The sequence below is a fragment of the Cryptomeria japonica genome, chromosome 11, assembly GCF_030272615.1.
Source record: "Cryptomeria japonica chromosome 11, Sugi_1.0, whole genome shotgun sequence".
In the NCBI taxonomy this organism is placed as follows: Eukaryota; Viridiplantae; Streptophyta; class Pinopsida; order Cupressales; family Cupressaceae; genus Cryptomeria; species Cryptomeria japonica.
In genome coordinates, this window is record NC_081415.1 from 686,403,947 (window position 1) to 686,428,775 (window position 24,829).

Below are 24,829 nucleotides of genomic sequence, written 5' to 3' on the forward strand. Positions count from 1 at the left end.
TTATCGGATTTACCATACACATACAAATGATGTGTCAAGCAACTTGCCTTCCAACTGGATGAAATTGATTCAATTACTACTAAAGACTGGTGTAAGATCATGATTTGCAACAAACCTGTAATCATTATGAGCTTTTGTTTATGTTAAATGTTTTTTAATTGGAAAACTATCAGGAGATTCCATTAATCAAACTTGTAAAGTACATAGATGGTTTCTCTTGACTTCTGTTGTCTTCCCTTGGGTTATTTTTTACAAATAATTATGTAAAGAAACATTTGCAAAAAGTTGAATATTAATTAGGAGAGAGCTTTATGCAATAAAATAATAAACTTAACTTTCATATAAAATTCAGACTGAATCTTAAATTATTTTCTTTTTGCAATTGCAATATAGAATGTATAAATGCAAAACCTTCAGCACAAAAAAGTACAGAATTTTAATTCTTTGAAAGTTGATACTTGATAAGCATTCTGAATGCAGTGAATTACATCATAGCTTTAGAAAGATTTGACTTAACATAGACAATTAAGTATTGCATTCTATTATATGAATGAAAGCTACAAAATTTATGTTATTAGAATTTTCTTTTTAGAAATGCAACGGCTATGTCATGCTCACCTTAGTTGTCATATCCCATTAAAGACATTAAAATTTAGCCGTTGTCTTAGGCTTTGAGTTTGTTCATGTACCTGTGTCACAATTGTTAAATTTGCATGCATACATGCCTCTGTGAGAAGATCTAGTAGAGGTGGCTTATATATGTACATTTTTTGTTTATATGAAGTAACTTAAGATGAATGTTATGAAAATGTCACAGAAAAATAAGGGAGGATACAGAACTAGCTCTCATAAAAAACCAATCAATTCTTATAGAACTTATGCCTAGCTAACCATTTACAACGATGGTTATCACAGTGGTGCCTGGTTAAAATAAAAATACAGACACATTATCAAACTTCTTTCGCTTGGGGATTAAAAGGCTTTGAGAGACTTGTCATAGTTACGAGAGCCGATGGCATTGCAATAATCAGATCAGTTCCACATTGACACATCGAACATAGATCCGAACATATAATTCAAGGACACATGAAAATTGGATCTTGTAAAGAATAATCATACAGTTGTTCTGTCAAATCTGTTGCATGTAGACACACATGAACCATTAATTAACATGGCTGCCATTCATTGTCTCTAGATAGAAGGGGTGAATTTACTTGACCATCCTTGTTTCTAGATAAAAGGGCTGAACTTAAGGGTTGACTTCTTCTTGCATCCACTCATGAATGCCATTACTTTGAGTGAAAAGTTTAAACACAATACGTTGATTGTTCTTCAGATCTAAGTAGTCCACCTGTGTCAGATAATATTAGATTAAACAAGTAATCAATAAAGCAGCTATACACAAATGAGATCTAGACTATTATTTACAAATACAGTATTTCTGCAGTGTTCCATGAGGACACATCCCCAAGCATCCGGATAACATCCTCAATGTCCCAAACATCCAAGGGATTTGGAGACATCCCCCTTTTTAGGGCATGACAGCTTGCTCCATTTGACGAATTAAAATTTTAAAAGCGTTATCTTTTTAAGGAAAAATTTGTAAAAACCTTGAGTTGCCACTTCTGCTACAGGGTTGGGTACAGATTCACCGGTACAGAAGTTTTTTTCCTTCAGTACAGTACTATAAATATAGTGATACTCATAATTGGCAACAAGCAGAATATTTAAATACATCATAATTTAAATTTACAAAAAAGAAAAGACTGATAAATTCATAATTCAGTGACTTGTCAAATGTCAATACACAATGAAAATTACAATCAATATTCAATAATCTTTATATTGCTCTTCATCAAGAGTATCAAGAAAAAGATTTAGTTCAATTTCATTTGAACCACAATGAGTTACAATGTCACTTCCACTAGCCATGTCATTTGTAGAAGCGTAATCTAAAGAGAATTTTGGCAAGTTGTATAAAAATAAGTTATAACGTCTAAGTCAGCACACTAGAGAGTTGGATCCCAATCCCTCATCACCCATTCATTGTAATCGAGTATTTTATATGCAAGAGATCCCAATAACTAGTGGGGGTCTGGGAACAGACACCCCAATGGGGTTGAGAAGCAATACCCCCTCATGGGGGCGTGGGGCAATACCCCTAGCAAAGTCAAGGAGCGATGCTTTTCATAAGAGTTGGGGGGCAATGCCCCTAGTGGGCTCAAGGGACAGAGCCCCCTACCACCAAGCCTAAATTAAGGCCTTTGAAACCACACAAACCTTCATGGTGCACACTATTTTCACAATTCTCACTTAACGGTGAAATTAGGTATTTGGCACATTTTTGTTTATAAAATGTCTAAAAAAAATGATTCCTCCCCTTGGAACTTTGCAATTGTTCTCCTTTGAAAAATATGAGCAATCTTCTAAAATGTAAAAATGGCAACACAAGAATGCGTTTTTGTAAAATAGACTTATTTAAATATTTTTGTCAAATAACTCATAGTATTGGCACGTTTTAGGGTTTTAGACACTTTTTAGGGATTTTTCTACGTTTTAATGTTTAGAAATCACTTTAAAATTTTGTTTTTGACATTTTTTAAATCTGCCATTGTGTGTTGCGGGAGTGCTTGGGAGTGACCTAGTTGTAGCCTCATTGCCCCAAGTACTCTATGGGCATGTCATTTGGTGGTACAGACCTGCTGCAGTAAGTACCCTGTGGGTACGTCATAGGTGTGTGTACTGTTGTGACCTTTTCACACATCGCCCCATTGCTAACGGGGACCCCCTCTTTTCCAGCTCCCTGCGTTGTTAGGTTAGGGTTTTAGCTTCTTAGTGGGCAATTTTGCGTTTCCCGTGCCCGAGTCTCGAAGTTTTGATCATGCCTAGTGTCGTCTAGGGTTTTGAAGTTATAGGATCAAGTTGCAAAAGTTGATATTTTAATGATCCTAAGTGATTTAAAAGTGCCAAGATATTCACAAACCTTTTGGAGTTGTTTTCTCACTCCTAAGGTAATATTTAAGTTGGTTTCGCACTTTATTCAAATATTTTCCTAGCGTTTCACTCATATTGTTGGAAAATTAACCTAAGTCCAATTAAATTTAAAGTCGCTGAATGATTTTGAGTGGTTAAAATGATAAAATCCTAAGGGAAATTCATATTCCAAGGGTTAAAGGGTCAAAATCCACGCTAGAGGTGTTTTTCCCCTCACATTCCAGACTACCCAACCCATTCCCCACTCAAAATCCATACTACACATGGGTTTCCCCTGGAATCCATATTGGCCACTAATTTCCCCCACTGTTTATCCATACTGACATCGAATTTCCCCTGGAGGTGCTAAAATTTGGCTAAGTGTCAGGATTTATCCAGACTGCCATCGATTTTCCACCAGGAGTGCGGACTGGAAGTGTGGACTGGAATGCAAGGATAATTCCATGCCTGGGTCGATTTTCCACCAGGATTTTTGTGACAACTAAGTAAGGATTTTTGTCTGGATTTTGTCCAAACTAAGGTTGTTTTTCCCCTGAGCATTTTTGTAAGGATTTTTGTCCGGATTTTTATCCAGATAGTGATCGATTTTCCACTAGGAACATTATGAAGAGTTTTGAGTCCGGATTTTTGTCCAGACTAAGGTCGAATTTCCACCAGGGAGGTATTTTCCAAGCTAAGTGAGTTTTGAGTGTGGATTTTTGTCCAGACACACATCGAATTTCCCCTGGGGGGTGATTTTTGCAAAATGAGTGCATTTTTGTCTGGATTTTTGTCCAAACTCACATCGAATTTCGCCCGGGATGGGTTTTTATGTGCATTTTGATGAAATTGAGCATGGATTTTTATCTAAGCATGGGTCGAATTTTGACACTTAAGTGATTTTTGAAAGGATTTTTCAATCCCAACTAATAGCGATTTTCCCCTGGAGGCTTATTTTTGGATTTAAATTGCAATATTTAATAAATAAGCCCCATTTTGATTGCTTTTAAATAATTATTAATGATTATTTAAAATTTAAAAGCAAATTTAATAACTTGCAATAATTATTAAATGTTTGAGCCTTCTAGAAGCAAGTTAGGGTTTCACCAAGCAAGTTAGGGTTTACAAGTGTTTTATCCCACATTGCTTGTGTGGTGAAAGTGAAAGATGAAAGCAAGTATATGAGAGGAACTTCAGCATTATTTTATTATTATTTCTGCCAGGTGTTCTCCATGAAAGCGATTTTTCTCCAAATTGGGCAAATTTTTAGCACGGCGTTTTTGTGAAGTGTGGGATTGAGGATTTATTTTCCTCCATTTTTTCCAGCTTGCTGATCTATCCTCCTTGGCTGCCATTAAAGACCAGTTTCAAATTTTAGATTTTGCTAAGTTTAGCGATTTTTTTCAAATTTGGCATTTTTTGGTGAAAGTTGGCAATTTCATGATTGGAGACTTGGGCGATTTTTCCTCCACCATTTGTGCTTGTTGTTCAAACCTTCATTGCTGCAGATTGCTACCATTAACAACATTTTTCAGAATTCTGAAAGTTTCGATTTTTTGCTAAGGAAGGCAATTTTTCGTGTTTGGGGTATCCAACCCCAACTTGGGCGATTTTTCCAGATTGCTGCCATCCTTCATTGCTGCAGATCAAGGCTGCCATTGACATCAATTTTTAGATTTTTAAGTTCAGCGCTAGACTTGGGAAAATTTCGATTTTGCTTGGGAGGTGTTTTGGTGCCATATTTTGATGATTTTCATGCATGTTTGGTGGCTGCCATCATTTCCAGCCTACTGATTCGCTTCAGATCTGAGGTTTGCTTCAGATTTTGACCTCCATTAATGGCTGCCATTAATTTTCGGACTTAAGTTTTTATTGCCCAGCCAATTCCAACTTAAATATTTAACATTTGGAGGTGTTTTATGGAGTTTTATGTGCACTTTTTAGACCATTTTATCACTGTTGCAAGTCTGAAACTCCATTGTTAGGCGGTTGTCCTCAGAAATTTTCATTTCCAGCCACCTAACCAATTTTGGCGAATTTGCTTGGGGTTGTTTCCTTAGCAATTTTCCATCATTTTCGGGGATTTAAACCACTTTGCAAGGAGCTGGTAAGTCTGAAGTATCTAATTTTCAGACTTGTCCTCAAAAAACTATTTTTTACCAGCCATACTTACATTCCAGAAAATGATTGTTGTCATCAATAAAACTGATTTTTATTGATTTTATGCACATTTTGAAGATTACAACATGTTTTCAAAAAGTCTGATTTTCAAGTTGTCTTCAGAATTTTGACCTCCATTGTTGACTGCGGAAGGTGTCTTCAAACATTCATTGTGTGAAAACACAACCTTTCACACCTCTCCTAAGTCATCACTCATCCGGTATACTCCATTGCATTTTTGCTTGCATATTTTCTAAGCATAAGGAGGTATAAATAAATTTTATGGAAGGCTTCCATGCCTTAGTGTTGTCACACATTGAACGTAATTGCTAAAATTTACCAAGTGTATGGATTATTTTCCTGACTCCATGCTCTAATTTGACTAAATCTTTAGAAAGTCAGGAATTTTATTACAAGTATTATTTATTTTCCTAGTCTAACTTCGAGCTTCGTACAGGTGCAATGTCAAAGTCAGGATACAAGGAAAGGAAAGAGCTGTTGAAGACGCTGGAGACTGGATTTTATCCAGAGTTTAAAATTTCATCCAGATGGAAGGAGATCACAAATACAAATATGCATTTCCTGGACTTCGACAAAATGCAGCGTCGGATGTTTGGAGTCAGAGATCAGGGTCCTTCTCCAGCATATGCGAATATTATGAAGAGTGGCATTTTCCATGCCGTTGGGTTTCCACAGTCCGCACAGTGCAGTGAGTTGATCCTGGAGTGTGCACGATGTTACGATCCGCTCACAAGAATGATTAAGAGTCCTAAAGGCGTTGTCATAGCCTACCTTGCTAAGGATGCCATTACTGAGGTGTTCGGAATTCCACGCGGAACTGACATGAAGGATGTGACCAAGGAGGATTATGCAGACAAATACACGAAGAAGATGGGTGTATGCAAGAGTTTAATTAATAAAGAGTGGATGATTGAGCCTAGGTCTCATCATTCCAAGGCTCCCAAGACACTTATATGCATAGATTTTAAGGAAGAATATAGTGATTTGGTATTCCTACTCAATAGAGTGATGGGAATGCCACAGGGAGCAATATTTCATGGATGGATGTTCTACCTCATCCAGGATTGTCTTAGAGGAACACTAGTGAATTGGTCCAAGATCATAAGTGACAATCTAGATTTCAAGTTGAGGAATGTAGAGTGGTCCAAGTCATTCGCCATGACTTCTTACCTAGTGTACTTGCTTGCACGATTCGTTTCATACAAAGGATTAATATGCAAAGGTGAAGTCGGGAATGGGCAAGGACAATTTAAGAGTTATGAATGCTACCCCCAACTGAGCATGCACAGAATTGAAGGCTATAAGAGAGTGAATGATGCATTCACCATGTACATCACACAGATGTTGCAGGGCGGAATCCACAGAAGATTGTGCAAAGAGGCAATAGAATTAATAGAGAAATATGGATCGTGGTATATACAGTTCCCCACTTTCACATACCTCAGGATTCATGGGTTTCAATCCGAACCCTACAGACTTCCTAGGTATCCTACCGACAGAATGATATTGTTGGAAGTGGTGAGACAACTTCTAGAGTTTGATGTTATCCAGAGAGAGAAGCATGGGACAAGAATGACATTCCCTATTTCAGTTGGGAAGACATTAGAGGTTTGCCAATCTGCCATAGTTGCCAACACTATAGGTGAGGAGCTCGCATTCTACAAATTTGCTACATACAAGAAAAGAGAAAGATTTGATCCAGACAAGGTGGTCGGAAGGATCAGAGGAGAGAAGTTCACTCATAAGATTGACATAGAAGATTATTGGGCTAACCTGATGGACGAACAAGCAGTGAAGAGAAGAATGTGGTCCAGAATGTTAGTAGATTTCATGAGGAAGTGTGGACTTTTCCTCATTCCTGATCAAGAGATCATACACATCCACAGTATGAGAATGAAATGAGAAAGGCAATCCTATTGCCAAATTGGTCAGAGTCAGAAGAGATTGACCTGAATGTATTGATGAGAGAGGTTTTGAATTTCTCCCACCTACGGGTGGATAAACAGATGAATAAGTTAGTTGACATGGGTGTTCCCTTCACTTATGAAAGGATGAAGCCGGAAGAGTCTACTTCCAAGGATGATCAGAGAACTGTCAGTGATGTCAAGATTCATGCAGACGAGGAGAGTCAAGCTCCCAAGAGAAGGAAGAACACGCCAGGAGAAGTCAAGGCCAGAGGGAAGAAGATTGAGGATGTGAAGAAAAAACAGAAGACTATCATTCCTTCACCCCCTCCCAGTGTCTCATCAGTTGAACTGATTGAAGTAACAGAACAAAATAAGGAGACTCAACAGTGTTCCAACACAGTGATACTACCAGAGAATACTCAGGAATTTCATGCCACAGCGACATTTGCACCTCCTGATGAGAATGATGACCAGCCAGGATCCCCTACTGTCCTTTTGGAAGTTAGTTTGGGTAATGATGTATATGATTGGACCAAGAATAATCCTAATGATAATGATGAAGTTATCTCGGCACTGAAAGACCTTGATCGAGAAATATGTCTCGATGATGGTATGGAGATGACCGCTATTCCTAAATGGTTGAAGAAGAGTATGGAGAAAAGTAAACAGATGAGAGAGGTACAACCTATTCATGATATTGATGACTACCTAGCTAGGAGTGCTAAGGAGAAGGAGCCCAAGAAAGCGGAGATTTTGTCGCACATAGTTAGAGATGAGACAGGAATGCAGATTGCGCAGATTGTTGTTCCTATTGCAGGCATGACAGCAGACATTGCTACTCCTATGGATTTCCAGATCACATCAGTCGCCCTTGGTCGTGCATCCACAGAGCAGGAATTTCAGGAGATTGGTGACAACCTCCAAGCAATCAATGCAAGGTTAAGCAGAGCAGTTGAGGAGAATGAAAGATACAAAAAAGAAAATATTAGACTCAGAGAGTATATTGCAGGGACAAGGCGTGACAATCCCACCCTTGTTTCCCCTATTGCAGTTGACCATGGAATACATTCACATTGCGAGGTAGCGAGAGGTACACACTCGGAGGTGGAAAAGTGGATTGAAAGTACAAGAAAGCAGGCAGATGATTTCCTTACTCAGTTTGTTCAAGCATATGATAAGACAACGTCACTTGTATTCAAAATCCAATATTTGGAGGGAGTTTGGGAAGAATCCCGGCCTATCCAAGAGAAGACTATTCCACGCCTCCTGGCATTGAATAAGGTTCCTAATTCCACCTTGGTCAGCGAGAACATTGTGCACAGTGGAGACATATATGATTTCCATGGCTGGTATTGTGCATTAGCCTTGAAGAAATCAGCTTATGAGAACGCCCAATTGAGTTGTATGGAGATGGAAGGATTAATTCAGGACATTCAGATGAAGATCCTTGCCTCGATTGAGGAATTATTGGGTGTTGATGTTAGTGATGCTAGTGGTTTACACTTAGTCGAATTAAGAGACAAGATGAAATTTATGTATTTTTGCCAATTGGACTCTTTGCAGAAGAGTCAGATTGATGACTTGGTCTCTTTGTTGATTCATGTTCATAATTCGCAAAAGCTTATGCCAGAATGGGATAACACTTTGAATGCTTGTTCGGATTCAGTAGATGTGATTGATTTGCAGCAGGATACCTTGCCTAGCATTTCCATGGAGAAGTTAGATTCAGTATTGGCCAGATTCTTGGAGTATGCTAGGAGAGAAAGAGATGCAGGGAGGAATCTTCTAGAAGATTCCCTATATGATGACTAGGTATCTTTTCATTGGGCCATATGTTGGTGGTGCCATTTTTTATGTAACCCTAATTAGGGCAATTCTAGGGTTTTGTTGGCATGATCTCGACCGTTGATCTTAGATCAATCTGGGCCATCCATTTTGTAAGAAACTCTATATATGCCCCTTTGTCTCTCATTTGTAAGGGAGAGTTTTTGTAGAATTGTTGGTATATGCTACAGCTATTTGAATCCTAATCATTGTTCAATTGTTGGTGATTTTGCCCTTCAAGTGTTGTATTTGCATTCATGGTTCTCAATTCCTCCAAGGTAGATTAGAATTTAGATTAGAATTTATTTTCATGTACGTTAGATTGAGTGAAAGATTTGTTGAATTCATTTGTGTGGAATCCTTAGTCCATACCACTAGCCTCTTTCTGTTGGTAAGTGCGCCTTGTGTGGTCAACTAGAATTTGAGTAATCATAACTTCAACTATTACGCGTCCATTGACAAGCATCAACTTGGATGGTGTCTACGTTTGATGGTAATAGTCTGAAAATCTTTTAAGTATACCTTAGATGATTGCACTAAGCTTGTGTCAATACCTGATTGTGAGACCTTGCCTAGTTTGATTCCATTAAATCCATTCATCATTTCCTACATTCTTAGGTTTAGAATAGATTTCCTGAACCCTATTCTTTTTTCCTCTTTTTTAGTAAGAAGTAAATCCAAAGCCATATTGATAAATCTTAAGTTGTCAGCACACCTATTCCGCATCATTCATGATAATCCAAACATTTGCGTAAGTCCCCAAGTGAAACACAGCAATTTACATCAACCACTGAACTTACCCACTCGTCAAGACCTGACATGTAGAAACCTTGGAATCATTTTAGTTGATCTCATTCTTAGCATCTAAGGTGATTTTGTTCAAGAGAGGGTAAATTACTTTGGTAATTTATTCTATATTGGTATGTGCATAAAAAACACATCAACATGTACCCACGGGGTACCTGAGGCTGCAAAGTCACACCCTAGACATTACTAGGCCACACTCCTTGCAAGACATATACCCAAACCAATTAGGTACAAGACTAAGACCCTAGGGTGAGGAACCTTGTAACATAGTAAAAACCCTTAAAAAGCTAAGAGGAGGATTGTCATTGAAAATTCAGCACATTACATTTGCTTTTTAAATCGTGGCTATTTAATAACATCCCCCATGTTTCAGAAGTCTCAGGGACTTGCAGTAATTAATCCAACAATGACAGAGAATATTAAGGACTTAAGGACATCCACTTTTTCAAGACTCGATAGCTTCCTCCATTTGGTTGGTGCATAAAAATTTTAAAAGTATCTTTTAAGGAAAAAAATTGTAAAAACCCTTTAAAAGATAAACAGGAGAGGATTGTCATTGCAAGTTCAGCACCTTGCATTTACTTTTTAATAATTAAGCTGCTTGGTAACATCCCTGATGCCCCGAAAGTCCCAAGGACTTGGGGACTGTCCACATCCCAGATAGTTCAATCGGAATCTCTCTCTCTACAAAGAAAATATGAAGTAGATCACTTCCTATAATGATGATAAAAAATGTAACTAAAGGAGCATTAAACAAATTGGTCTGTAGGATCTAACAATGTGTAACAACTTCCTTAAAAGATCATGTTGGCTACTAAAGAAACACAAGACATATACCAAATAGAAAATTAACGGATGCAGGGATAGCCACCACTCAATAATGTTCTTTCTTGCTCCATTAAGATTACGTGTTGAATCCCTTTAAATAGAGTTCTCTTTGCAGTTGCAGTAGCTGTAAGTTGTAACCATCATATTTGCCCAACAAAACACATGATAAGTATAACATAGCTCTTTGAGTATAATAAAACAATATCATGCAATGAGCTCTGGCCAAAGTTGAACCTAATATTTTGTACAATCTGATACATGTGGTGAATCTTTGTCATCTTCTGTCATTTTTCTGATTTCTGAAGACTTGGATCTTGTTAATGTTGTAGCTTCAGGAGACTCTACATTTCCTGTGATGATTGTGAAAATCTTTTTGCTGATGATTCTTCATCTTGTCGCATACTCTCAGTTCGTCTATTTTGCTCAACGATTTTGAGCTCTACGTTCATTGTGATTTATTTCATTACTGCAAAGTATGTTGAAAGGTTATCGTTCTTTATGATAACTGCTACCACTCATGTATGTATGGCTAGCGGCTTCGTGAGAGTCTCTTGTATGCTGGCAGCCGTGTCTCTCCTACCTGTATTGCATCCGTTGAGTAGCTCAGTTTTAGCACTTGGTGTCGGTATTGTAACTGGTGTCTATCTTTTAGCGCTTGGCCTTCCGTCTACCTCCACTATGAGTTATGTCTCGTGTTTCTTCTATTCAAGTGTTAGCCTTGTGCCGTGGGTGTGGGAAGTTGAAGGCATTCAATATATATATGTATTTGGTGATCATCCACCGTGAAGTTGGAGATTTTTGTAGGACGATATATACTGCTGTGACCTTGCATCGTCTGGAGCCATTCTGTTGTATTCTATTGATTATTGTGAATCGTACTCTGGGAATTGCATGAAGTCTCAGTAAAAGGGTTATAATTATTTATATTCAATGATGATCATCTCTGTGTAAAGATTTGATTTCATATCATCTTCAGCAATCTTATTTGTGAGCAGTTTTAAGAAGTCTTCAGTTTTCTAAGTTTTAAGTGTTATCAATCATTGTTAGATGATTGATTGTTAAGTGTGAGAATTCTGTACTCAAATTGAGCATTCAATAAAATCTGATTTTTGTGTGGCTGGGTTTTTCACCCTCAGGTGGAGGGTTTTCTCAGGATAAATATTTGTGTATCTGGTTCTCTTAAGTTTTCTAGTTTCAGTTATCTAGGTTGTTTAGCTTTCTGGTTCTAACTTTAACAGATCTAAGGTAGGATATCCTTATGCATGTCAAAATGAGGGGATGGCACTAAGTCCCCCAAGTAAGCTCCTACTACCAGGTTCTGTAAAAAGGATATTTGAAGCAGAAAAGAAAAACTAGGACTTTGATTTCACGAGGTCTAAAAACCATAAGATCTCTTTCCATCAAAAAGTGCTTAATATTTGTCTTGAGGCCAACAAAGATGAACCAGTGTTAAAAATGCAGTTATAGTTTCTGGAAGAAAATATTCACAGATTAGCTACCAAGGGCCTTATTTACAGATTTTTGGGCATGCAGCTATCAATCAGAATTTTCTATCAACGGATAGAAAGACACTATAAGACCTTCAGAGAATAAAAGATCTGAACATTGGCCAAGTGTACTTCATTGTCATATTACTGAAATATCTCACCATCAAAGCAAGTGATTCGGAACAGATACAAACTCTTGACTATGAACGCATACCCTTTTGATGCAAGAAGGGCGCCGATTATGGCTTTTGGTAAGACAATGCCCAATGAGAAATGCTTTGAACCTACAATCTCTCAAGGAAATCGGTGAAAAAGCAAAAGATGATGGATTTCAGAAGCCTAAAAAGAAACACAATCAAAACTGTATGGTCAACATCAGTAGATTTTCACAATCCATTTGATGTGTATGCTTCTGGATTCGATTGTGTGAGAATTTTTGCATCCAGAAGCATACGCTATTAAAACTGTATAGATCAAGAAAGGAGAATCAAAAATGCAGGGATTGGGGAAATAAGCGAAGATGTGTGGAAATGAAACGAAAAAAAAGCACAATCAAAATCACAAAGATTAAGAAAGGAGAATCAAGCATGCAGGGATCAGGGAAATAAGCAAAGGTTACCAGGAGATGGGGATCCTTGGAGACTCCAGAGACTGTTACTGGTACTAGTACAGCTAATTTTCAAAAATAGGAGACCGGGGTACTTGGAGATGCCAATTTTTTTATATAATTTAATAAATATTAGAAAATGTCATGACATAGAACTTTGAAGACAAGAACAATGGTAAAGTTTAAATACATAAATCTCATTGTGTCAAAGAGTCCAAGAGTTCAAAACTCACACTACATATTTCATATTAGATTATCATTACATATTGAAATTCAAAATTATTGATAGTTTGATGTTGATACACATGCCAAAGGATATAAGATGCCTAATTATGAGAAATTTTGTACAGTTCTTTTGAGAATTGAGAAGGTTTGCATGGATGTGTCCTATATTTGAGAAGATTGGAAATACTCAGTGGCTTTCATTATTTCCAACAGTTGAATTGGTGCTACGTAGAGATCTCTTATTACCATTCTAGTGACCTCTTTAAAAGATCAACGGTTAGTAAATCATGGCACTACAAGAAAAGTGAATAATTGTACATCATTGATGAGTCTTTCTAGAGAGGCAATTGAGCAGATTGATTAAAAGACTGTACTGGCTATCATTATCATTACTAACAGATAAGTAATAATGATTTTGCAAGGGTGATGATAGAGGATAAGAATCGGAGTTTTTTATAACACCTCATGACCTAAGTCTTTTGGTGGGAGATGCCAATTTCTGGTCAAGAGATTTCGGAGACGACGGGAGATGATGGCTCAAAGAACCTTATGTGTTGAGATGTAGACGTCTTTGGTACCAGAGATGTGTCTCTGTCTTCGAGATGCGTCTCAAGGGGTAGGAAACAGGTAAATGAAGAGGTTCAAGCTCATCAAAGTAAAAACAAAAATACACCTTCCATAGAAAAGATGGAGAACAATATTGTGGATGACTACGAGTTTACTCAGGCAATATTGGACATAAAGGAGGAGTAAGAAAATACTGCCACCATGTCTAAAGAAACCAAGCATTCCAATGCACACATTGAGAGAGCATCAAGTTTGTCAAGAGGATGAAAATGCCTATATTGAAAAACAACAAAGCAAATCTTGGCCACAAAGAGGAAACTAAAGATGGCATGCAAGAAAGGATAACTACTCGACGCAATCAAATAATCAAGAAAAACAAGAGAGCTCTAGTACCATAATGCAATTTAAAAAAAAGCTTTCAGCTTCTAATTTAGGAAAGCATGGAAGAAAAACAAATCTGATCAAGATTCTGTAGGAAGCAATGGCAAGTGGATCTAAATTTGTCTTGGAAGATATCATAGGGAGATTGAAGAAACAGATCCAATAAATGAAAGTCAACTCATGGACTGTACGAGGTTTGCAAGCTCAGGCCAAGAAACAATTGGTCAAAAGTATAAGTGCAACAGACAAAAAAAAGTATTACTTTTACAGGCAACTAGATTATCTCAAAAGCATGTACAAGAGCGTGGAAGACATGGTAAAAAATGTGTAGATTAAAAAAACAGCCTACAGAAAAGCATGCATACAGAGAAAATTGTGAAAGAATATAAAAAGCAATCATGGATATAAAAAGGTATACATGCATATTAAAAAAATAATAGTTAGATGACAGCTTCTTACTTTCTTACAAGCATTAAACATCTATTACATGTCACTTGACGTAATTGTGTGACTTGACCCCTTTTTCTGATAATATATTATTTTCAACTTCAAAAGAAAAAAGAAAAAAATATTATGCACTTAGGTCTGGTGATGTAGAGCTTGGTTTTGCTTTTGCAACACCAGCACACACTCAACCCCCTTCCAACAACCCTACCCTCCTCCAACAGTGACACACCCTCTCTCCCCATTGTCTCCCACCATATGACCTCAAAACAATCTCCAAGTAGAAGTTGCATATCTTGATCTTCACCATTACTGGTAGTGATAACGTTGCACTGCAATCTGTACAACTACTATTGGTGGAAAAGATAACATATGTATCTTTACTCAAACCTGATGTGGATTTATATGCTCAAATTATTTTGATCAAAACGGTTTGATATCTGGAACTGTGAGGTTAACTGGAACTGTCCAACTAACACTGTCAACCTGAACACTGTTGAAGTCAATGGTCAAACTGTATTGTACTAAAAAATCAACTGTAAATTAGATCTAACAAGAAAAACTAAAGGCTAGGCAAATACTTGTCCTGTAACCTGAAGAACCCTCTATGGTCTTATACAGTTCAAAGGCTACTGCTCAAAGACTTGGCTCAAAATCTGAATTTCTATCTCTGCCACCCACACTCCTCCCTGCAATTTTATTTCAAATCTTCTCATTTATCCATATCCAAGTTCACCTTTCCTTCTATTTGTAGCGTCCTAAAATTGCGACACTTGCAATTTCGACTGCATTTCGGTCTTCACGATGGCGACGCAACACGCAACCTGAATGGAGACCCTGAAACTTGCTCACGACACTGAAAACTGCATTTTTCAAGCACCCTGGCCTGAACCTCCTTCAACCCTGCTGTCTCGGGAGGTGGGACCAGCGCCCTGGTCCCTGGGTCCTATTTTGGGCCCGGTCTCCTAAGGGGCTCGGGTCTTTTTGTTTGCAATTTGGAAATTACATTCCCTGGTCGGCCTAAGGTCGGGAAAATCAGTCTATCAGCCCTAAATGACAAGTATATAAACTACATTTTTCTCTCTCATTTAATATGAAGAGGATATGTGTACAAAGCGTGGAAATTATACTCAAGCATTCAAGCATTCAAGCATTCTTTCAAGCAATTGATCATTTCAAGTCTCCATTCAAGGCTAAGTGTTGCATTCAAGACAAGGATTCAACCATTGAAGAGGAGATCATATACTACATGCTACAACATACAACATACAACATCTAAACCTTCGCACATAAGGATACCAACATCCTTAGAACAAGGTATTAATACTTGTTTTACAGTCATTTACATTTACAGCTCTTGCTCATTTCTTGGTTAATTCCAAAACCGGGGTTTGACCTAAAGGCAAACCCCTAATCCCTAACCCCCCAATCGTCTTCGCTTTTCTGTGTGTAGGTTGCAGGTACGCAGCTGAAATTGAAGATCTGGAATCCTTGTGCAGAGACGAACAGATCCCCCTTCGTTTCGCGGATTTTTCGGAGGACCGTGGCGCCGGGCACCATCGTCCCGACAACTTTTGCTCAAATTTGCAGGACAGCGCCGTATCGACATTTTACTGCTAATTCCAGGTCCGCAGCTTCATCCTATAACCCGAACTCAGTTTATAAGCGAATCTTTATGACTTTCTATGCATGCTTAGCTTAATTTCCTTAACAACATTCTTTACAAAAGAGGGTAGCCTTGCTTTCCTAACCCTTGAAATTCATTTAGCATCCAACCTTACATTGTGTGGGATTGGATCTTATGAGTTTCAACCCCTCTTTTAAATGTAAAGTCTCTCCCCTAAGTGAAAAACCATCGAATCCTAGCGAACCTCCCTTCTCTCTCCTCGGAGTCGGAAGAGGGGAGAGCAACTAGGGTTCGACCGCGATTTTTCCGCTTTACACTATTATTGACAAGTACTTTCATGGTCTGGCTAGACCTGATAAGGTCTTGGAGTTGTGATTTATTTTCTGGTAATGAACACATGGAAGGAGGTCAAAACATTTGGACTTCAAATGGGCTCTACATCCACAATAATCACAATGCACTATTTTTTATCTATTTCCACTATTACAACTGCAATTCTGAAGATCATTAGAACAAAAGATTGTGACCCCTGAATTAATCACCAAAAAAACCATCAGAAACAAGTTTGATTGAATCAAAGGAAGTTAAATCAGTGACCATTGGTCCACCACAGTGGTCAAGTCCACTCATTTATTTATTTGCCTCAAGCTATTCCTCACAAGAAAAACTGGATAATTAGATTCTGGCAAAACAAATGACACTATCATCAGAAGTGTGAACAAGAGATACCTTATCATGAACCTGTTTGAGAATTCATCAAAGCCCCTCTGTTAGTGTAGGTTTTTTATTTTCCTTATGTTACGAGATATTTATTTTTTCCTACACATATATTATTTAAGCTTGCTTAGGTTAATAGGAGTGGTTTATACGAGGACACGTGGCGAAATACTTCAGCTACATGTGTAACTCTCCACCTCACATGGGTAGTTGAGTTACACACCCTCTTTTGGCTTGTTGTGCCACCTCTCATAACCACTATTTTGTCATTTCCTAAGTGGGTTATGGGGTAATTGGGTTTCACACCCTCCTTTGGCCTTATGTGCCAACTTTCTCAACTCCTTTTTTGTCTTCATGTAAGGAGGTTATGCCACATGTTTTGGCATTTACCAAGAAGGTAAAACCTCCCACTTTTTATGGGGAATAGGAGTTAATGCACCCCTTGGATGTATATGCTTATTTTTTTCTATATAATAAGCACTATACTCTCACCTTCACTAGTCAAGCAGGTGAAGTGATAGCTCGGTGAGAGTCTTCTCCAAATTCTCTTCTTTGTCTCTATTTCTCTCTCATATCGAAATTATCTTCATTCAGCTATTTTGATCTTTGATCATCTGTTGCGTGAGGAGTTGCATGTGATCTACGACCGACGTCAGATCTTGGCTCGGTTCTCGCTTCTCGCAGAATCTCACATCACATATCATTGACTTTCTTTGAAACTACTTATGAAGTTTCCCACCAAATTGGAAAGGTAAATTCTCTAACCCAAGCAAAGCTAATATGAATTTTAGTTATGAAAATGCAGATGCTGAGGTCATACAAATCAACTTTAGTCATTGAAATGGAGTGTTACAATGTTGAGAAAAACTAGTAATGCATGTACAATACATATGTAAGAAGATTCTGCCGTCCTAATTAGGCTCAAGGCAAAATTTAAGATAATATTACTGAAGATCGTGAGTGGGGTATGCTTAAAGCCTTAAGAGTATCTTGGTCTCATGATCAATTGGAACAAGTTCATTCCAGAAGCAATCCCAATTAAAACATTTAATGCTCTATACAAATTGGAATGTTCCTTCCTAATACAATTTTTGTTGTGAATGCTGTTAGTTCTAGTACAACAGAAGATTTAGAATATAATTAGCATGCAAGCAACCATAGACTACTAAGATTTACAAATAACTGAGATTTGAACTAACATATTCAACGCTTCGGTAAGGGGGCTCCTTATAATTTCATGCCTTCCTCGGTAGAATTTCGTGCACAAGCTTTATACAAGCTTCCAAGAAAAGAAAAGAACAGAGGAAGAAGAAAGTACCTGCTCTGGATCTAATGTTAGCAAACAAAATGTTCCAACTGGCCCTGCAGATGGATCCAGAGAATGTTTTGTTTCTGCTTCAGTGTGTAGCACAGGCAAGGCAGGCTGAGGCCCCAAAAATTGTAATCTTGACCTTGGGGAGCTAGCGAACCAAGCTCTCTCTCTCATCTGCAAAAGTGGAAGGAAAAAGTGATTAAATTCTGGGAAACACAGATGGAACACTCTGCTAATAGAACGTACATCACTAATCTGACAACTTCAATATAGAAAAAACAAGCACAAAAAGGAAATGATGTTTCATTGATAAGGAACCATTAAAAACAGTAAAATTTTATTCCAAGGGCAACATTAGAGCTTGATATATCAAGCCTAGACCCAGCAAGTTCACAAACTCAGTTTGTTGCACTTGCAGTAAATCACAAAAACAATATCAACATGAAAGGAAAGAAAGACACAATTACGATGAACCGTGAAAACTTTGAGAGCTGCAGAACACAATTAGTCAAAAATATGATGGTTTGGTTTTGTTTGAATAGGACTAAGAATAATAAGGACCAAGAATTCTTAAAAAACTTTGCTAACAAATTCTCAGCCACAATTTACTGCTTATGTCAAATGAGCTATGCAAATCAATTCAAGAAAGCTAAAAAATGAAATGATGAAACAACTTTCAACATCCAAAGCATTTCTCCACAACAACTCTTCTTCTCATATTAAGTTATTAACAGTTCAGGAGGTCACACAATTTATTGTAAAATCAAAGCAAGTGTACAACAAGACAAGAATCTTACCAAAAGCCTCATTGGTTCAGTGTCTGTTTCATCAATGATATCAAGTTTCCCTTGGATGCGAAACTGCTCCCAAGAATCAGTAAAATACCAACACACCTACAAACCAAAAATGGCATCCTGTCACACTGAGATGTTATTCAGCTCCTTTGGAATGAATGCAGATTCCATAACTGCAGTTGGAATAGACAGCCAACAAATACACAATTAAGTTGTCTCAGCCTAGGAAATTTATGAAGTATATGGAGTTGTAGTAACAATTACACGGCTTATACAACAAAGCCCTCAACATTTTTGTAAAAGGTTAAAGAGTAAAAATTTGAAACGACCTAAAAAGAAAGACTTGTTCAGCTAACATCATCTGAGAAGAGGACATGTTTGTAATTCTCATGAATTTCACAATCCTGTGCAGGAGGGATAACGATAGGCTTCATGTGGCAGCCCAATACTGGATCTCAAAATGTATGAAGGTGATGGTATAGCCCTTATATCTTGGCAGAAAGTTCCCAAATACAAAGCTGATTTCAAACTCGTAGCCTACGTCATACTCTAGCTGTTGTTTAGTTCTAAAATGAGACAGTTATTAACTGGCGGCTCAGGTTTTAAACCTTACAGGCAAGTCTCAACGTTAAATGGTATATCAGTTATCCAGCTTGCTGGACATGGGCTAAGTGGTCTCTGTGTTAATGCAGCTTGGTGGATGTGGCAGAGAAGCTACTTATCAATAGATCAATGGATGTGGTACAGGAGTTGATATTGAAAAATCTCCAACCCAATGGCAGTATGATGAAATGGGTGAACTATCAACTTGAGGGAAATATTGTACTATAAGAAATGCCAAGAAGTGACCTGCTCTCCATATATGTATTCCGCTTGTTATCTAGCAAAACAAGAATCTTGTATCTTATACCCCACAAAAGCAGAAATGCAAAACTCAAATTACGCCGCAAGAGAGCTGCGGAAATAACATACCTCCCCATAAGGACAATGACGAATCTCTTCAACCTGCAAGAATGGCGCACCAATTACCAACAGAATTCATTGCAAATCGTTATTTACTGCTCCTTATCCTTAAACATCCAGGCTATATCGAAATGGATATATACTCTGCCCCGGAATTCTAATTATTTAAACAAATGTTTTTACATATTAAACTTGTATTACTTTTAACAATGTCATAATTTTCAAACAGATCATGAATGTTTTATCTCCATCAAATTATTAATTGCAAAAAGAATGGACGAAGAGTAACCATATGTTAATAAAGATAACCTAATTGCATAGTTGCATAGTTGCATTAAAAGCTTGTTTGGGCAACGATCTTACAACAGGAAACTAAAAACATCTGAAAAACACCATACAAGAAAAGACCTTGTGAGTGCGAGAATCCGTAGTAACTTGAAGTTTATTGGTACCCTCCATAAACCCTCTGCCAAAATAAAAATTTCAGAGCTTTCATACCCATTCCAAATAAAGTAATATACAATAAAATGCAGTAAACCTATCAATTCAATGCATTCAAAAGCGACATATAGGAATAATGCGAACTGAGTAATACCTGAAAACCACTGTTCTATTGGCTGGTCTTCCATCGGGTCTGACAGTGGCCTATACATAAATACCCACATCATTATCTTTCTACCCAACATTGGAATAAACAAGAAGACAAGCATTAAGATTTTCTGGGTTTATCAGATTATTGGAAAGCATAGTACGTGTGGCTTAGCATTGATATTTATCCTCTAGATTCGGTTGGAAATGCAATTGGACTTGTAGAGTGTGCGAAAGGGTTCAGTACATTACAAGTTGAAAGTAGGTAGCATGCCTGAGACTAGAATTGGAGTCCAGTGATTTTGAAAGCAATTGCCTCCAAGGAGCCGTGGATCCCATATTCAGTGAATAAATTTGTAATGGGGAATATTGCAATAGTCCTGCTGATTCCCATTTAGTTGTGTCTCCATTTTGAGATAATTGCAATTACATATATACAAATGAACCCATTTTGTCTGCGAAGTTGGGCTATTTAGCATCTCTTTAATTACTAATACACCACTAATATATTCGTCCTCATTTTATGTAAACATATATACATATATACGGCCCAAGTTAAGTTCCAAGGGTAAGGTCATTTTAGTTTAAAATTGGTGGTCTTATGAAGAATGCTAAGAATAAAAAAATTAATAAATAAACATCATTTTTTAGTATTTATTTTTTTGTTGGAACCTAAAATATTATCTTATTGACAAATGGTTAAAAAATTTCTAAATTGATGGGGCAATTATAACTCTGTAGCATAAAAAAATTCGTTTCATTTGACATCCTACTTCATTAAAATAGATCTTAAAACCTCCCATGGGAGATATCAATTTTATGAACATACCAACATTTAGTATGCAATTTTCAACAATGTAATTGCGCTCTACGTTTTATTGGCATGTGCATAAATCAATTGTGTTTACATGACTAATGATGCTTTCAACTGTAATGGCTTAGATTTACTTAAAAGTGGATGGTATTTTGACCTCCTTTTTTTCATGAAACATGCATAGTAACCATGCTTGTGTGTGTGTGTGCATGCGCGCGCGTGCGGGGGGGAGGGGTGGGGGGGGCATTGAACATAGATATGGATAATATGGATTTTAGCTTTTCCCCAGACACACACCAATATATTGATCTACATTATTTATCTATCATTCCTATATACATGGGTATTTCTTATGGATTTTAGCTTTTCCCCAAACACACACCAATATATTGATCTACATTATTTTTATATCATTCCTATATGCATAGGTATTTCTTATATCTAATTTGGCCCCTAAATTTTTAAAATTCGAACTCACATTTTAGTGTATTGCCAACCATACCTTTATTGCCTAGAGCCTACTAAATACACATTTGCTCAATTTATTGTAATGTTTGTATATTTAAAGGTGTTTAATTGCATTCATTTCACGTTATGTGGTAATCTTGTATCTAATTATTTTGAGTAATTATTCATGTATCATTATAGGAACACTTTAATTAGAGTACCTAAAAAAATAAAAATAAATTCTACATAATCATATACATGTTTGAATCTTGTTGTCCTCATTCATTTACATGACTCTAAAGTTGGTATTTTTCAAGGGTCACCCCAAGACAACCTGTACCTTAGTTATCTAATAGCCCTCTAAAGGTAATTTTAAGGACCATGAATCCTCAAACAAAGTAAACAACAATAAATCAAGTTCAAGCTAGGAACCAAAAGTGCATATCCACAATCAAATATTATATCTATAGAAGTGACCTATTCATGTGGATTTTTCCAAATCTAATGCATAAGCGAAGAATTGACATCTTTAGTCCTAAAACATCCAAAATTTAATTTCTTTGAGACTAGAGCTAGGTGCCCCATGTTTTGTAATGTCCCCAACTCAAATCAAAATGATTAGCAGAAGATTGGTTGTCCTTTCCTCGGATTACCTAGTAGGAAAAAGGACGAAGAGCATCATTGGGTAAGATGTGGAGTCTTTGCCTTGCTCTAAATTCTATTCTTCAATTGTGTGCATGTCTTTTTATGCACTTAAGAGAACTTAAGTTATTTTAAGTTATGGACACATCGTTTTAGGCAACTAAAGTGACTTTAAGCCAAAAGACTTAAGTTGCCCCATTTTCATGTACTTAAAGTGACTTTTTAAAACATGTGACAAATTGATAAAAAGGGGTGTACATCTTCTAAGAGCTAACAAGAGCATATTTTAGAATCTTTATTTTGGGCCATTAGATGAAGAGATGGAACTCCAAAGGTGGAGATAAATTCATCTCTTTAGGAGTTGTTATATAACTCTCTAGGGCTCATTTTGAGCTCATTATGTGATGAAGTTTTCTATTTATTTCTATTGCATCTTGGCTTGAGGATCGAAACCCTTAAATATCCTTGATTTCAATGAGACATATTGGCTCTACCTAGTTGGAAGAGTGTATTTTGGTGGAAGAACCCCAGATTGTGATACCCTAGCACATTAGTATTTGTGGGTTGTAAGTATTCATCAAGTTTGGATATTGTATTGGAGGAGAATCTCAATGTTGAAGACTCTGATATGGAATCGTCTATAACTACAAACCATCAATTTCTAAGCACTTTGTGGACGGGTACTGAGGGGTACATAAAATAGATCTAACATTGACCATCTTTAGATCCTAGAGTGACTTTGAGGGTCAAGTAGGATTTAAAATTATTCTGAACCAATTATGAAGTATTTTTGGTATTTACATCAACATATTTATCTTTGATTTTTTTCTCCAAAAATTTAAGAAAAGCCATTATATTTCAGTTTTAAAAATTTTAGGTAGTAATGAGGGTTTTTGTTGTATTCTTTTAAGCTCAAAAATAATCCAATATCTATAATTTTTAGCTCCGCAAATCATATCTAAAATCTAATCAGAACTTTGAGTTTGTAATAAAAATATTTATATGCAAATAAATTTCCAGATTTTGTTACCTAGTTTGTAGAATTTTTTGTCTTTGTTTTTAGCATCCATATTTGGGGATATTACATGTTTTGAATTTATTTCCTAAAATAGCATTTTATCCATCAATTTATTTTTTTATTAAAGAGTTCAAAAAAGAACATCATTTACACTATATGAGTCACTGATTAACTTTATCGAATGGTATCACTAAAGTTGATCATCAAACCTATTACAACTTTCTCGGCAATCTATATATCAGAGTTTACAGCAAAGCAAAAAAGTAACTACGAGATTTTGTGGACATAAAAAGTAGGGGTCATCATGTATCCCATGACCCAATCACATTATCGCTATACTTGGCCACATCAGTGTCAAATCCCCCCAGGGGGGATCAATTGCGGGATCAATATTAACAATGGTATCCCACCTTGGGGCATTCGGAGATTTGGGAGTTTTGTTCTTGGCATTGATCTCTTCCTTAGAGATACCTTTATCTTTCAATATCTGGTTCAAAGCATCAAATTCCTTTCGGTCCAGCATATCCCTGTAAGTATTAACGTAGTGAGCAGATCTAATGTCTGATTTAAAAGTAATAAGGGCTCCTTCTTGTACTAATATCATGAATCTACTCCTTCGAATCTCCAGCATAGTTGAGACCTACATCATAATCATATAATGGGTGAGTTTATGGCTAAACTCGGTAAGTTTATTCATCTTGCCTCGAAAAACCTCATCATTCCTTTGTTTCCACAAAAAACACAAGGCTTTAGTAGAGAAAATAGACCAGAACTTGTTTAAATTTTCATCAAAGGAATCAACATAACCATCCAAGACTTCGATCCAAGATAGACCATGACAAGATTACCAACAAACAGGATACCTCAAAAAGATAGACCAAACTTTTCTAGCAAACTGGCACTCGAAGAAGATATGTTCCACAGACTCAAGGACCTTACAGATGGAACGGGACAGAGGGAGAAAACCCATAGAAGACGAGAAAGATCCAACAACAATTTTCTTAAGCAAAATGAGTCATCAAAAACAAGATTTTTTTGGTTCAATAGATTGATGCCACATCAAGTTAATCACTGAATGTCATTTAGAGCTTGTCCAGTCAATACCCCAACACTGATTCATCCATCTGAGGATCGCGGTATCCTCTTTCATCATATCATATATCTATTTGGTAGTAGCATCAAGGAATGGGGACCCATCTTTCCATTTAAGCTACTTTAGAAAGGAATCCATATGCAAAACTTTACCCGGGAAGAGGCTCCCAATGACCTTCATAATCAAAGAATATGTTTTCTTGTGAGAAGGAGGAATCCCAAACTTATCACAAAGTTCCTCCCAGGACCCAAGTCGATTGTCAATCATAATGTCCCCTCCCAAAGATATCCTCAAAGAGACTCAATGTTTAGCAGAGCAACTTTGAGTTAAAGTAAGGGGCTTGTTATTTAGTTAGATACCCCACCACAAAGATTTGTCCACCACTGAGAATGTGGGGGGGGCTCCAATAGCACCTCCAGAGCACAAAAAAATTCTCACTTGAGTCGATGCCTTCCATAGAGAAACAAAAATAGGAGAGCCAAAAAATTTAATGGTAAAATCCCCCATAAGAAAGTCACAAAGATTCAGATCTTTCCAATTCTTACCTTTTTTTACCTTAGACCTCATAATATTATTTCTGATC

The 24,829-nt window shown here is 37.0% G+C and overlaps 1 protein-coding gene across 1 annotated transcript; it reads right to left on the bottom strand.

The window, feature by feature from the left end:
* Positions 1-849: 849 nt before the first annotated feature.
* On the bottom strand, positions 850-20,680 carry LOC131038163 (pyridoxine/pyridoxamine 5'-phosphate oxidase 2). The gene is made up of 7 exons (XM_057970509.2): positions 20,485-20,680; positions 20,240-20,289; positions 20,053-20,110; positions 19,654-19,686; positions 18,685-18,780; positions 17,894-18,061; positions 850-1,351 (listed from the first exon to the last, which is right to left on the bottom strand). The coding sequence occupies exons 1-7, from the start codon at positions 20,569-20,571 to the stop codon at positions 1,250-1,252; spliced, it is 594 nt and encodes a 197-aa protein (XP_057826492.2). The 5' UTR covers positions 20,572-20,680; the 3' UTR covers positions 850-1,249.
* Positions 20,681-24,829: the final 4,149 nt, after the last annotated feature.